The 17475-nt window shown below is 35.4% G+C and overlaps 1 protein-coding gene across 2 annotated transcripts in view; it reads left to right on the plus strand.

Annotated features, from left to right (window-relative positions):
- Positions 1–17475, plus strand: part of HTR2C (5-hydroxytryptamine receptor 2C) — a gene marked incomplete at both ends in the record, with an annotated part of 108827 nt that overhangs the window by 60169 nt on the left and 31183 nt on the right. The window contains one exon of one of the 2 annotated variants that reach the window (XM_080910019.1): positions 12960–13160. In XM_080910019.1, coding sequence (XP_080766145.1) covers positions 12960–13160 — 201 coding nt within the window. The remainder of the gene's footprint in view (positions 1–12959; positions 13161–17475) is intronic. The other variant, XM_080910020.1, reaches the window with a different exon arrangement.

Consider the following 17475-nt stretch of genomic DNA (forward strand, 5'->3'; position numbering starts at 1 on the left):
GTGACAAAATACATGATCAAACCTATTGAAAGGAAAGAAAGATTAATTTTGATTAACAGTTGTAGAAGATATAATTCATCATGACAAGAAAGGTATAGTGGCAGGAACATAATATGCCTGTAATCAGGAAGCAAAGAACAATAAATGCCATAAAATAATAGTATCCGCATATAGAATAGATCTTCTTGTCTCAACTAACCTAATATCAATAACCCCTCACAGTCATGTATAGAAATCTGTTTTTATGGTGATTCTAAATTCCATCAGATGCACAATATGAATCATCAACAATGGTAAATTATGAAGAAAAAAAGGGTAAAAAAGCAAAGCAACAACTAGCTGTTAGCATCAGGTTAGTGAAAAATAGAAAAGGGAATAAAAATAATGTGGAATACTATAGGGACAAAGCAAGTTTAAATGAATGTAGGCTAAAGGTAGTCTGTGAGTTGACTGGTAAGATTGCTACCAGATAGTGTAGAAAGTCCCATTTCTCAGAATGTCAAATGACAAGAGACCTTATGAATTCTGCCAATCTGTGATCTCTGTGACAAGAAAATGAACAAATAAACAAACAAAACTATAATCAAAACACATGAAATGTGAAAGAGTAAGAAGGGAGGAAGAAATAGATCAGTAGAACCAGTTTGGCTTGTTAAACTGACGCAGAGCATTAAATAAAAGAGAAACCCATACCTAGGGGAAAGGAAACTAGGTGGTAATATAGGACGGAAACATCTACTAGGCCTAGTTTGCTCTATTAAGTGTCAAATATCTTGACTTCCTTTTCCAGCTTTTCTAAGCCTGTCTCACACCCACAGATGCTTTTGCAATATGTTGTCCAGTTCTTCCCTGTGGCTCTTCCTTTAGATGATCAGATTATAGATGACATAGGGTTATTAATTTGGGGGTAGGTACAGTCATATTGCCTTGATTCCTCATGTTTCTTCATTATAACTAGCATGTCTGGGTTTCAGTCAATAGTTGGGTTATTGTGATTAGCTTTATTCTATCAGTTGAAGTCTTTACAATGTTCATGCAGGAGTAGATTATAGTAGGGTTAGAATTTTGTTCCTACCTACTAGACTGCCATGCCCTCAGCTCACATACTCAGAGTACTGCACTCAAACTCCAGCACAACCCCAAGGATAGAAAGATAACTACAGAAGCAACCACAATTAATGGATAGACCCTGTATAAAGTAAAATAATAGCTAATTAAAATTAACATATGGCCCTGGAGAGATGGCTCAGTGGTTATAAGCACCAGCTCTTCTCCTCACCTAGAGGCCCTAAGTTCAGTTCTCAGCAACCACAATGGCAATTTAAACAACCATCTATACTAGGGTGTGATGCCCTCTTCTGGTGGGCAGATATACAAGCAAACAGAACACTCACACAAAACATATACAAGCAAATATAAACATTTGATAGAATGAAAAATAAAATAGAAGTAAGTAAAGAAAAATTAAAACAAGCACGACTTAAACGCCTATCATTTTGGGGGGGAATAAACAAGCATAGAATGATATACACTAAAGCATTAGTATAGTTAGAATGGAAAGAAAATAGATACATAAGTAATTATGTCATTGATATGAGAGAAACATGCATACAAGAGAGAAAACGCAGTAGAAATTCCAAAGAGTTAAGATAAAGGGACAAGGTAAGACAGGCTCAGATAAAGGGGAAATTAAAACAGAAGAAGATAAAGAAATGCAATCAAACCTAAAACATTCTTAGTACTAGGAAGGATGACACAGGGAGCCTCCAGACATCCATGCACACCCTAGGCCAACCAATTTTCTTTAGGAAAGCCTACTTCAAATTCAGGCAAGGTTCGGGTGGGCACAGGACAGAACAACATTGTTGCCAAAATTGAAATTAGATATATTAAGTAAAGAAAATGTACACGTGAAGGAAAGATAATTCAATAAGGCCTTGCAGTCTGTTTTATAAGGTCCTACTGTGAGCATAGATGCAGAGTCTGTGTGAGAACATTCCCACTTTCTTCTCCAAGGAGGTATACTTCAATGAAATCATAAACTTTGTGGGATTTTGTTTCTATTGTTTACCCCACCACTAGAGGGGTGTGGTACACTGGGCTCCATTTCTCTAAGTACTGGATAGCTCTGTAAATAATTTTTACACTGGCATCCCTCAGACTCTTTTGAAGCTATTTTTGAAATACTTGCCACAGCTTGTTCGTCTTAAGATGTGCTAGTGAGTCTCATTGTAATCTTTTGATCAGATGATGCACCCAGAGGATGGGATTCTGCAGAGTTCTGACTCAACAGTTTTTCCATACATTGCCTCAATGAAGGTGCTCCCTCTCCCAACCTCCCCTTTATACCTCAACATTCCCCTACACTGGGACAATGACCCTTTGCTGAACCAAAGTTCTTGATGCCAGAGAATGATATACTCTGCTGCATATGCACCTGGAGCCATGAGTCTCTCCATGGAAACTTGTTGATTGGTGTTTTAGTCCCTGGGATTTGTGGTGGGTTTGGTTAGTTGATAACTTTGTTTTTTCCCATTGGGTTGCAGACCCTTTCAGCTCCTTCAGTTCTTTTCTCTAGCTTCTTCATTGGGGTCCCCATGTTTAGTCCATTGGTTACCTGCAAGCATCCTCCTCTGTATCAGTATGTCTCTGGCAGAACCTCTGAGGAGGCATCTATATCAGATTCCTGCCAGGCATCAACAGTAGTGCGTTTGCCACTGGCCTTGCTATGTGGTACAAGATAACTTTGCAATCAACTAGGTGGCATATAGATCCCAATATTCCTGTCTGGTTGGTTACAAATCTGGTCAGTGGTATATCCAGTATTAATTGTGGTTTTGGCTCTTATTCTCTTTCCTGCTTAAATTATTACATATTTTAAAGTGCATGAGAATATTTCAAGGTTCTCTCTTTGTCATAGGACATGATTACAACCCTCTGCAGATGCACCCACTCAACCCTGGAAACAAAGCACTTGTTCTTTGGGGGCTGAGTTGTTCCAGTTTCAAAAGTGTCCTTTCTTTGTAATAAAATTAGTATTTGTCCACCATCTTAGGCTAGCTGTTCTCCAATCCATCCCTGTTTGTTTTTAGAGATTCTATGGACATCATCTGCCATCTTCTAAACCCTAAACATGTCATACTGTAAAATATTACAAACAACTTTGCATCTGAAAATAAGGTCTCATCCAGCTGTGACTTTTTTACTATGGAAATATATAAACATTCCACCTATTCACTATGTGGTAAATACCCGTGGATCATGTAAATTCACTCATTTCTCTGAGAAATCTGCATTTGTGGTAGAAAATAACAAATATAATTCATCCAAAGAAACATCTGTTTATCTGAACATCTACAGTGCAACTGGAAATGAAATTCTAAAAGCAAAGGATGTCAAACGAAATACTATGATCACCAATGCAACCAACTTCCATGGCAGATACAGCTTGTGAAACCCACAAGTGACAGCTGACCGATGTTTTAGCTCAGTGGTAGAACACATTTCTAGCAGAACAAAGACCAATACAGGCTCAACCCCCAGATCTGAAATACAAAAACAATGTTAATATTCAGATTTATAAACACCTGTGTTTAGGAGACTTCCTAGTGATGAATACTTGGATGAAAGTCCTGTTGGTTGAGTTTACATTATTCACTTTCATATAAAAGAAGAAAAAAAGTTTCTTTATTTTTCTGTCTCTTACAACTTTATTTTTTTAAAAAAGAGGGATGCATATACAAATTTTTAAAGGCATTTTGGCATAACACTATATGAATATTTTTTGTCAGTACTTAATTTTTTTAGAGGTTTGATAGCATGCATTGAAATCCCACTAGTTACCATAAGCATAAAGCACATGTAGGACAGAATGTAACATGGAAAAAACAGTTTCTAACATGTGACTTTGATGAGACCTGAAGAAACCAGACATATTGATTCACATTAGCTACTAGCACTCTGGAGGCAGAGTCTGCAGTATTCCTACTTGTTAAAGGTCACATAAGCCTATATAGTAATTTCCTTAGCAACAAGGGTTTTAAAGCCAAAGGAGGAGGAGGAAGAGGAGAGAAGTAGCAAGAGAGAGGTGTGGGGGAATGAGGGAAAGGAAGGGAGGGAGAAAGGGAGAAAGTGACAGAGGAACATAAACAGAGAGAGTGTGACAGAGAGAGGGAGAGGGGGGAAGGAGGGAGGGAGGGAGGAAGGTAGAGAGGGAGAGAGAGGAAGGGAGGTAGAAAGGGAGAGGGAGAGAGAGGGAGAAAGAGAGAGAGAGAAAGAGAGAGAGAGAGAGAGAGAGAGAGAGAGAGAGAGAGAGAGGGAGAGAGAGAGAGAGAGAGAGAGAGAGAGAGAGAGAGAGAGAGAGAGAGAGAGAGAGAGAAAGAGAACCTAGGGAAAAATTTGAAATAAACATCAGTTTCAATCTACAAGGTGAGAGAATGACTATCATACCATTCTCTGTGAAAGGCCATCAACGCCTCTTTTAAAGCCACTAACCCCATAGCCATGCTTGTTAGTAAATGCTTCAAGTAGGTAAAAATAATTGACAATTAAACTGTAATGACCTTTCAGCTGCAGCCCAACAAATAAAAATCATTTCAACTAATTGGACTATGTCCTGGAAAACAAAACACAAAGAGGATTGGGAGGAATAGTATACAACCAAGCATCTCAGCCTAAGAATAGTCATTTTGTTTATGTTTTCATAAATTTTCAATAAGAACAGGGGGAAAGTAACATGTACTTAGAAGGATATCCTGAGTATATTCAGATACTGAAATTCAAAGCATAATGTTATTACTCTCATTATATTTGTAACAACATAAAATAAACTATACTGATTGAAAAATGTAACTTTCAGAAGATAAATTCAAATCTACAAAAAAGAGATTTGAGAGCTGAAAATTACACATTAAATTGTTTATTATTCTTTTTTGGGGAGTGGGGACAGACTTAGCAGCAAATGGTAAATGACAGGAACAAAATACTTCAGTCCATTTAAAGAGAGGTTCATTAAAGTTAGTACCAAATTAAAAAATGTGCTCAAAAAAGAAAGAATGCATTCTAGGGAATTTATGAGAAAGCATTTAAAGTAGTCTGATATATAAATTACTTGAGACTCAATGGGTAAATGCGGGTAAATTCTATTTGAAAAATATGAACTAAAAATTCCTTAAATTTGGTATAAATCATAAAATTGTAAACACATTAAGACCTGATAATAACAAGCATGAATATAAACTTATGGGCTGGCAAGACTGATAAAAAATATTTTCTATACCCCTGAACTCCTAAGGCTAATGAAATGGTTTACAAAACTTCACCATGCACTGAGAAGAATTTTAAAGTCAAGTTGAAAGTACTGAGGGGATATTTTATTTTATTGCCTTCAATGAGTTTTAGAATTTTTAGTGCAAGACTAGGTGAAATCCAGGTGTGGCGGTTAACACCTAGAACTACTAGAACTGTGGAGGTTGAGGCAGGAAAATCATGAGTTTAAAACTAGCTTGGACTGTATACCATTGCCAGATTTTTTCTCCAGTTCTTAAATATACTATAGTGTAAACTAAATTCAAGTATAGTATTTAAACAAGACAATGAAACAGGCTTTGAAAAGCTGCAGGAGCACTCTCCACCCTAAGTGGAAGGGTGAGTCAACTTCTTCTATCCACTGTCCAACCCAGGAGAGGCCGCCCAGAACTCTGGCAGCTTAGACAGCAGTACTGCCTGGGAATGCACACTTCAGGCCCAAGGCCAGAACCAGCCCAGGAACTCACAGCCTACCCTGAGAGGGGAAAACCCAGGAACAACCTTCCTCTGGAAACCACGGGCCCACAGACCCACAAGAGAGACAAGCTCCAGTAAGAGCCAAATAGATCACCTAGCATCACCTATATCAAGATGGCAAGAGGCAAGCTCAAGACTCTAAGAAACAGAAAGGAAGACAACATGGCAAAACTCAGAACCCATTTCTTCCACTCACCAGTATCCCAACTCACCAGAAAAACAAGATTTAGACTTAAAATCATACTTCACAATGATGATGGAGATCTTTGAGAAGCACATAAATAACACACTTAAAGAAGTACAGGAAAGCCAGGATAACACACATAAACAAGTTGAAACCCTTAAAGAGGAAACACAAAAATCACTTAAAATGCTAAAGGAAAGCATAAACAACCAGGTGAAGGAACTAAAAACAGAAATAGAAAGAATAAAGAAACCATAAAAGGAGACGACCATGAAGTTGGAAAAACTAGGAAAGACATCAGGAGTCATAGAGCATCAGCTACAGCATACAAGAGATGGAGAAGACAATCTCAGGGACAGAAGATACCATAGAAATCATTGCCACAAAAGTCAGAGAAAATGCAAAAATCAACTATTTCCATGTTATATTTTGTTTTACATGTACTTTATGCTCATTGCATACTATCAAACCTTGAAAAAAACAACTACTGACTAAAAAATATATTCATATAGTTTTATGTAAACATTATGTTAAAATCTAAAAAAAAGTACTGACAAAAATGTATAATTTTAAGCAAAAAATGTTTAAAATCTGTACATTTATCTTTGTTTTGTAAAATAAAGTTGTTTTTAAAAAAAGAATGTGGTATAAAACAAAAGTAACAGGACAAAAAAAAAAAAAGATTCTAACCCAAAACACCCCAGAAATCCAGTACACAAACCTAAGGATAATAGGTGTAGAAGAGGGTGAAGAATATCAACTGAAAGGCACAATAAATATCTTCAACAAAATTATAGAAGAAAACTTTCCTGACCTAAAAAAACAGATGATCATGAATATACAAGAAGCCCAGAGAACCCCAAATAGACCGAACCAGACAAGAAATTCTTCCTGACACATAATCAAAGCAACAAATGCTCAAAACAAAGAAAAAAATACTAAAAGCAGTAAGAGAAAAAGGACAGGCAAAACAGTCAGAATTAAACCAGACTTCAACAGAGACTATGAAAGCTAGAAGATCCTGGAGTGACATCATACAGATCCTAAGGGAACACAAGTTCCAGCCCAGGTTACTATATCCAGCAAAACCCTCAATAACAGTAGATGGAGAAACAAGACATTCCAGGACAAAAACAAATTTACATAATATCTACCAACAAATCCAGATCTACAAAGGATAATAGATGGAAAAGTCTGCCACAAAGAGGGATACTTCGCCCTAGAAAAATAGAGAAACTAATCTTCTTGCTAAAAACACCAAAGAAGAAAGCACACAAACATAACACTACCTATAACAACAAAAAGAGCAGGAAACAACAATTACTCTTTCTTAAAATCTCTTAACATCAATGGACTCAATTCTCCAATAAAAAGACATAAACTATCAGACTGGATACGTAAACAGGATCCAGCATTTTGCTGCATACAGGAAACACTTCTCAGAGACAAAGAGAGTTGCTATCTCAGAGTAAAAGGTTGGAAAAAATCTTTCCAAATAAATGGTCCCAAGAAACAAACTGGAGTTGCCACTCTAATATCGAATAAAATAGATTTTCAACCAAAAGTCATCAAAAAAGACAAGGACACTTTGTACTCATCAAAGGAAAAATCTGCCAACATAAATTCTCAATCCTGAACATCTATGCTTGAAATGCAAGAGCATCCACATTCCTAAAATAAACTCTACTAAAGCTCAGAGCATATATTACTCCACACACAATAATAGTGAGAGAATTCAGCACCCCACTCTCATCAATAGCCAGACCATGGATGCAGAAACTGAACAGAAGCACAGTGAAACAAACAGAAGTTATGAACCAAATGAATTTAACAGACATCTATAGAATATTTCATCTTAAAAGAAAAGAATATACCTTCTTCTCAGCACCCCATGGTGCCTTCTCAAAAATTGAGCATATATTCAGTCACAAAACAGGCCTCAACAGACACAAGAAGATCAAAATAATCCCATGAATTTTATCAGATCACCATGGACTAAGGCTCATCTTCAATAACAAAAACAGCAACAAAAAGCCCACATACACATGGAAGCTGAACAATGATCTACTCAATGATAGCTTGGTCAAAGAAGAAATAAAGAGAGAAATCAAAGAATTTTTAGAATTTAATGAAAATGAAGAGACAACATACACAAATTTTGGGATACAATGAAGAGTGGTAACAGGAAAACTCCTAGCTCTGATTGCCTCAAAAAAAAAAAAAAAGAAAAAGAAAAAAAAAAAAGAAAAAGAAAAAGAAAAAAGAAAAAACTGGAGAGAGCATACACTAACAACTTGATAGCACAACTGAAAGCTCTAGAACAAAAAGAAGCAGATACACCCAAGAGGAGTAGAAGGCAGGAAATATTCAAACTCAGAGCTGAAATCAACCAAATAGAGACAAAAAGAACTATACAAAGAATCAACAAAATCAAAAGCTGTGTCTTTGAGAAAACCAACATGAGTGATAAACCCTTAGTCAAACTAACCAGAGGGCACAGAGAACATATTCAAATTGACAATATTAGGAACGAAAAGGGAGAAATAACAACAGAAACTAAGAAAATTCAAGAAATCATCAGATCCTATTACAAAAGCCTGTAATCAACAAACCTAAGAAATCTAGAAGAAATGGAAGTTTTTCTAGACAGATACCAGGTACCAAAGTTAAATTAGGATCAGATAAACCATCCAAATAGCCCCACAATCCCTAAAGAAATAAAAGCAGTCATCAAAACTTCCATACCAAAATGAGCCCAGGAGATCATGGGTTTATTGGAGAATTTGTTAGAACTTCATAGGAAACTTAATACTAATTCTTTCCAAATATTCCACAAAAATAGAAACTGAGGGAACACTACCCAAATCAATCTTCAAATCCACAATTATTCTCATTTCTAAACCACACAAAGACCCTACAAAGAAAGAGAACCTTAGAACAATTTCCCTTATGAATATCAATGCAAAAATACTCAATAAAATGTTTGCAAACTGAATCCAAGAACACATCAAAATGATCATTTATCATGATCAAGTAGACTTCATCCCTGGGATGAAAGGATAGTTCAATATATGGAAATCCATCAGTGTCATCCACTATATAAACAAACTCAAAGGAAAAAAAACCCACATGATTATCTCTGTAGATGCTGAGAAAATCAAAATTCAACACTCCTTCATGATAAAAGTCTTGGAAAAATCAGGCATTCAAGGAATATACTTAAACATAGTAAAAGCAATATACAGAAAACCAGTAGCTACCATCAAAGTAAATGGTGAGACACTTGAAGCAGTTCCACTAAAATTAGGGACTACACAAGGCTGTCCATTCTCTCCTTACCTATTCAATATACTAGCCAGAGAAATAAGACAAGAAAATGAGGTCAATGTGATACAAATTTGAAAGGAAGAAGTTAAAATACTACTATTTGCAGATGATATGATAGTATACGTAAGTGACCCCAAAAATTCTACCAGGAAACCTTTTCAGCTGATAAACAGCTTCAGCAAAGTGGCTGGATATAAAATTAACTCAAGCACATCAGTAGCCTCCCTCTACTCAAAGGACAAACAGGCTGAGAAAGAAATTAGAGACTCGAAACCCTTCACAATAGCCAGAAAGAATATAAACCACATCCTAAGCAAGTTAAGGATCTGTACAACAAGAAATTCAAGTCTCTGAAGAAGGAAATTGAAAACGACCTCAGAAGATGGAAAGATCTACCATGCTCATGGATTGGAAGGATCAACACTGTAAAAATGGCCATCTTGCCTAAGGCAATCTACAAATTCAAGGCAGTCCCTATCAAAATTCCAACTTGATTCTTCATAGAGTTAGAAAGAGCTATTTGCAAATTCACTTGGAATAATAGAAACCCATGATAGCAAAAACATTCTCAACAATAAAAAAACTTCTGGAGTAATCACCATCCCTCATTTCAAGCTGTATTACAGATCGATTTTGATAAAAAACAAAACAAAACAAAAAAAAAAAAAAAAAAAAAAAAACTGCCTGGTATTGGTAGAGAGACAGGCAGGAAGGCAGGTAAACCAATGGAATAGAATCAAAGACCGAGAAATGATTTATGGTCATTTGACCTTTGACAAAGGATCTACAAACATACAATGAGAAAAAGACTGCCTCTTCAATAAATGGTTCTGGATCAACTGGCAGTCAGTATGCAGAAGAATGCAAATTAATTCCTTCTTAAGTCCTTGTACAAAGCTCAAGTCCAAGTGGATCAAAGACCTCCACATAAAACCAGGTACACTGAAACTAACAGAACAGAAAGTGGGGAAGATCTTAGAATACAGAGATACACTGGATAATTTCCTGAGAAGAACACCAAGGGCTTATGCTGTAAGATCAAAAATCGACAAATGGGAACTCATGAAATTGCAATGCTCTGTAAGTCCAAGGACACTGTTTTCAAAAGGATAAAATGGCAACCAACAGATTGGGAAAAGGTCTTTACCAATCCTAAATCTGATATATGGCTAGTATCCCGTATATACAAAGATCTCAAGAAGTTAGTCTCTAGCGAAACAAATAATCCTATTAAAATGTGGTACAGAGCTACACAGAGACTTCTCAATGGAAGAATATTGAAGGGCTGAGAAGCACCTAAAGAAATGCTCAACATCCCTAGTCTTCAGGTAAATGCAAATCAATATAACCCCGAGATTCTAGCTCACACCAGTCAGAATGGCTAAGATAAAAAACAGGTGACAGCAGATTCTGACAAGGATGCAGAGAAATAGGAACACTCCTCCACTTTTGGTGGGATTGTAAACTGGTACAACCACCCTGGAAATCAGTCTGGCTGCTCCTCAGATAAATGGACATAGTGCTACCTGAGAACCCATCTATACTACTCCTGTGCATATACCCAAAATTAGCTCCAACATATAACAAGGACACATGCTCAACAACTTTCGTAGCAGCCTTATTTATAATAAATATCCAGAAGCTGGAAAGAACCCAGATGTCCTTCAGCAGAGGAATGGATACAGAAATTGTGGTACATTTAGACAATGGTGTAGTACTTGGCTATTAAAAACAACGAGTTCATGAAATTTCTAGCCAAATGGATGGAACTTGAAGCTATCATCCTGAGTGAGGTAACCCAGTCACAAAAGAATATTCATGGTATGCACTCACTTATAAGCAGATACTAGCCCCTCCACACACACACCATAAGAAAAAAAAAAAAAAAACCGCTCAGAATATCCAAGAAACCATCCACAAAACCAATGAAGCTCTAAAAGTAGGAAGACCAGAATGTGGATGTGTTAGTCTTTCTTAGAAGGGAGAACAAAATAGGGGAAGAAATGCAAGGTCAAATAAAGGAGCAGCAATTGAAGAAAAGACAAACAGGGACTGCCTCACCTGGAGAACCACCCCATATGCAGCCACCAAACCCAGCACTATTGCTGATGCCAAGAAGTGTTTATTGGCAGGAACTAGTCAGAGATTGCTCCACAGAGGTTCACCCAGAGTCATATAGATACAAAGGAGGATTTTTGTAGCTAGCCATCAGACTGAACACGCAGACTCCAATGAAAGCTAAAGAAAGGACCGAAAGAGCTGAAGGGTTTGCACCCTCATGGGAAGAACAACACCATCAACAGCCAAAGCACTGAGGTGGAGAAGGTGATTGGGAGAGGGAGCACCTTCTTGGAAGCAAGTTGAGGGGGAGTAGGGAGGGGAGTGGGGGGAAGCATATAACATTTGAAATGTAAATACAGAGAATATCCAATAAAAAAGTACAATATGTGAAATAAAAATCTCACTAGAGTGATTCAACAGCAAAGATATTGAATTTTAACCTAACATTATGCCTCAAGGAACCAAAGAAAAAGAGCAAAATCACACCAACTAGCAATATGATCAACACAAAATAATAAAATACTGACTTATGAAATCTAAAATTTCTTTGAAATTTTGAGTTTTACTGAGAAGAGCTACAAAAGGCAGAAAAATAAGTGGATATGTTCATATGGAATTGAGTGATTAACAAGTAGTGGGTAGAGAAATGGCTCAGGAGGTAAGAATACTTGATGCTCTCTCAGAGGATGTCATTTTAGCTTTTGCACCCAACAAGAAATAGCATCTAAACAAATATCTGCAACTCACAGCCCCAGTGATCTAATGGTGGTCTTTTGTCTTTGGAAGTGCACATGTGCACTTGAACATAAATAAAAACAAGCCATTTAAAAGTTTAGGAAATGATAGTCAATAATCACACTTAGACAAGTTAATCGAGATGAGGAATTAACATGAAACATGGAGGAAACACTGGAAAAAAGAGACAAAAATATTTGTCATCATATGGAAATTCACGAGAAATCTACACATGAAAATTAGACATGATAAATGAGCTTGGTTAAATTGCAGAACACGGGGCCAATAATATTGAAATTATCCCCAGTGCTACATAGAACAATAAACAATCTGTGAAGGAAATTAAAAAATATCTTGAGACTACCTCACTGGCTAATGAAAAGGAGCGGGGTAGTAATAAGTAGATGAACATGAATAAGCCTCCAAACATACTTATCAACAACCCCACTATGAAAAATAACTCCAGTTATAGGAAATGTCCAAAGTATATCAATCACTAATGACTAGGAACAGGCTAGAGATTGCCAGGGTCTTTGGCGAGTATGAGTTGCTGACTGCTTAGTGGATAGTGTTTATCTTCTGGGATGATGAAATGTTCCAAACCTAGAAGGAAGTCATGTTTATATAATACTGTGAAGCTATTCCGTGCTTAGGATATTTGACTCATTAAAGTGGTTACTTTTATATTATTCAAAGCATACAGTAATAAAAAATAGAGCGCGGGTACTGTCATCACTGAGAAAAATTCTGAAATTTTACTGCCCTTAAAATATTGTGGAGAAGAAATAATATGTAGACTAATGTGAAAAACTTTGGTCAGTGCAATTTGGATAACATGTTCTTTTCTCTTATCTTTGTTCTCTTTCAGATTATGTCTGGCCTTTACCTAGATATTTGTGCCCCGTCTGGATTTCACTAGATGTGCTATTTTCAACTGCGTCCATCATGCACCTCTGCGCCATATCGCTGGACCGGTATGTAGCAATACGTAATCCTATTGAGCATAGCCGGTTCAATTCGCGGACTAAGGCCATCATGAAGATTGCCATCGTTTGGGCAATATCAATAGGTAAATATACCTGGCCATAGAATTGCAGCGGCTATGCTCAATACCTTCGGATTATGTACTGTGAACAACCTACAGACATCGACTGGTAACATTGCGTTTGATCGGTTGTCGAGTAATTATTCTTGACCTACATATCTGATATTTAGGTTAAAAATAATGAAAGAACTATAATGCATATGGATATGGTACCTAGGCTTACCAGTTGTATAGCTAAATTACTTTTTTCGTTAATATACCAGTGGATTTAGCAACACAGATACAAAATGCTATGATTATTGCAAAACTATAAAAAAATGCCTAATTTTAAAAATAAAACATTGAAATCTATGAAAAGAAAGATATTTCCAGAATATTTGCCTTACTGTTTTTCACATTTATCATACTCAAGTTTTCAATAGAAAAATAATAATGCAATTTGAATTGGCATGAAGTAAACTTATATAAATTTGTGCCATCATTAAACAAAATTTTGATTTCTCACGAAATTTAATTACTTTTTGAGTTCTTAAACAAAAACAAAAACAAAAGACAGCTGCTGCTCCACTAAAGATTCAGAATATTTAAAGAGGGATAAACAATCATGTTATTTCACACGTTTAAGAACTTCATAAGAATTTGACTGATATTAACATCAAGAACGCTAACTTGAGGGGACTTAGCATTTCTATCCTCTCACCCACTTGAACTTATATTGTGTTTCATGCAATAATTTCTCTTTATCCTTATGTCTCTTTAAAACATTCAAAGGGAGAAAATGAGGCCTAGATGGTTCTTCACTCTTCATTAATCTTGTAACATTTGATCTATGGACTACTTCAGACAAATTAATTTAAATTGCTATTAAGATTGTTCAGTTACAATTATGGTAGATCATTCTGTGATCTACAATATATCATTAGATAGCAAGCCATAAAGTTCACAGAATTCCATGAATCTATATATGCAAAACTACACTTACAAAATTCAGTTTGCATTCTCTGTGTTTATAAATCAACATATTAGGTGTTAGATATCAGTAGGACATTTTTAAGATAAAATAATATTTAACATCAAGAGTAGATGAAAGAAGTATAGCTTGTACATTCAAAAGCATGTAAGAGAAGCGCCTAATTTTTAACTTTTAAAAAGTATATTATAGATTAATAAAACAAATTCAAATGGATAAATTAAAGATAAAAATGGAAAATAGTTTAAGACTATAAAATCGGATAGTAAATAGTAGAAGTAAAACAAATTATTTCTAAAACTATGTTACTATAAATAATCTAAATAGTCTAAGAATGCCAATTAGCTGTGGTCTTCCAAATCACTAATACTGCTCTAAAATGTTTTCATTTTTATAAAGATCTAAATTAGCATATCAAGCTCCAAAGTAAAATGTCTTGTGTTTTAAAAGCATAATTGAATTGAATCTATAAAAATTATGTAGCTTAAAATCTTAAAAGTACTGTTTACAATTTATATACATATCCATATGTACAGACAAATATTTAATATTTACTTGAGTTGTTTAAATTCTACAGTATTGTTTTCATCTTGTAGGTCTTACATCTACCTTACATAGACACATCTCTGGGCATTTAATTCTTTGGCTGCTATTGTAAAGAGCATTGGTTTTATTCTTTGAGTTTGTTTGTATGGTGGATTACATGAATGGATTTCTGTATATTGAGCCAACCTTGCATCACCTAGTTGATCGTGGTGAAAGATGGTTTTAATGTATTCTTGGATTCTGTTTTCAAGAATTTTATTGAGTATTTTTTCATCAATATTCATGAGTGAGATTGGTTTTGAAGTTCTCTTTTTTGGTTGGGTCCTTGTGTAGTTCAGGTATCAGAGTAATTGTGGCTTCATAAAATGAATTGGGTGAGGTCCCTTCTGTTTCTATTTTATGGAATAGTTTGAGGAATATTGGTATCAGGTCTTCTTTTGAGGTCTGGTAGAATTTTGAACTAAATCCATCTGGCCCTGGGCTTTTTTGTGTTGGGAGGTTTTTGGTTTAAAAGTGTTTATTGCCAACTACTTGGTGGTATATAAAAATAAATACACATATCATATATATTTAGCATTTGGCCAGAAATATGGCTAAATTCACTTGGTATTTCTAACAGCTTATTAACAGCATTACTTCAATTTCTTGTATATGTTCCATGATGTCTCTTGTAAATGATGACAGACTTATTTGAACATTCCTTGTCCTAAATCTTGTTATTGTTTCTTTATTGTCCTGACAGGACATGTAAGGTAGTGTTCAGTGAAAGAGCAAGTAGAAGACAGTTTACCTTCTTTTCTTATTAGTATTTTAATACCATGTGATATTTGTGCATAGGGGTGTGGCTTTAATGGTAAAAGCCTGGTCTGGCATTTAGAAGGCTATAGCTTAGGGAAGAAATACAAATGCTATATGGTATTTCAGGCCTTTTACAACATTCATTAGATTCAGCATGTATCCTTTTCTTCTACATTTACTGTGTCATTTCCTACCAAGTGGGAATTTCCTCAATTTTTTTTCTGTCTAGCATAATGCTTATTGGATATATTTCTTCCTTTATTCTCGTAGTATACTATATTATATTAGTTTTTGAATTGTGATGAACCTTAAATTTCTCAAGTAAATTATATTTGGTAATAGATATTTTATTTCTATATCATTGGGTTCTTTTAAGACTTAATTAATCTTTTTAAGATAATTGTTCAAAGAGATTTGATTTGTCATTTTGTTTTCTTCATAAAGTGCATCTTAAACAAACGTCACATCTCTTTTCAGTTTTGGGAAGATTTTTTAGCATATAATCTTTGTTAGAACAATTGAATAATACAATCATGTTGCCTGCAGTTCATGTGCATATGTGTTGACTTAATTACCGATTTAATCACTTAAAAATGAATAGGGATATTTTGTTTTTCATATTATTTTTGGTAACTATTCACTTTCAAAGAAAAAAACTTTGTATTTTATCTTTTATACATTTCTGGACACAGAAAAGCATGCAAAATTCTTACATCACCCTTCACTAAGACTGGCTGACTCTCTTTCCTTTACAAGTTTGCCCATACTCTATACATTTTATTGGAATTCTACAAGAAGCAAATTTAGTGAGGAATTTTCTCCTTTTTGTCCCATGTCTAATTCATTGCTATTTGCTCTTTCTCTATTTCCAATGGATTTATTTCACCTTTTTTCAGCAATTTTATTCAGTGACTCTTCTTTGGGTTTGGCTTACTTTCCAGTCCCTACTTTTAAGAAAAATCAGTTTATTCATTTGAGGACTTTTAAAATATAAACATTACAGCTTCCATTTTCTTGTAAACACTGCTTTCATTGTATCTCGTGGTTTGTTATGGGATTTTCTCATTTTCTTTGTCTCAACATATTTTTAATGTGTTCTTATTTCTACTTTGACTCACTATCCTTATAGTACCACATTGCCTAATTTCTAATTAATACCCATGTTTTGCAAATTTCCATTATTGAATTCTACTCTCATTTCATTTTCATTGGAAAGTACACTTTGCCTACTTTCAATCCTTTTAACCTAATTGAGAACTTTTTCCTGCTTTAATTTACAGTCTGTTTGGAAACTGTTGTGGTGTATTTATTGGCTATTTTATGTGTTTACATTTCAAATGTTATCCCCCTTTCTGTTATCCCCTTTTCCCCCTCCCATTCCTCCTTCTTTTGCGCCATGAAGATTTTCTACCTCCCACCAACCCAATCCTACCTCATCACCCTGGCCTTCCCCCAAAAGCTTCTCCTATTGATGCCAGACAATGCCATCCTCTGCTACTTATGTGGCTGGAGCCATGGGTCCCTCCATTTGTACTCTTTGGTTGGTGGTTTAGTCCCTGGGAACTCTGGGGGGTCTGGTTGGTTGATATTGTTGTTCTTCCTATTGGGTTGCAAATCCCCTTCAGCTTCTTCAGTCCTTCCCCTAACTTCTCCATTGGGGTCCCGGTGCTTAGTCCAATGGTTAGCTACAAGCATCCTCATCTGTATCAGTATGGCTCTGGCAGAGCCTCTCAGGTGACATCCATATAAGGCTCCAGTCAGCAATAAAAAAAAGGAAGGGGAGTAGAATACATATTTTACTTTTGTGTGGAACTTCAGTAGATATCTGTACAATTTATCTATATTATAGCATAGATCAAGACTTGTAATTTTTCATTATTATTTATTTTTGTTTATTCAACTGGTCAGTGAAAGTGGAATCTCAATCATTATTTTTGGAATTATCTACTTCTCTTTAAATTATGTTAAATATATACGTATTTTATCATTTTATTTGGTGAATATGTTTCCATCATCAATATGTGG

This window comes from Micromys minutus (genome assembly GCF_963924665.1).
Source record: "Micromys minutus genome assembly, chromosome: X".
Taxonomy (NCBI): domain Eukaryota; kingdom Metazoa; phylum Chordata; class Mammalia; order Rodentia; family Muridae; genus Micromys; species Micromys minutus.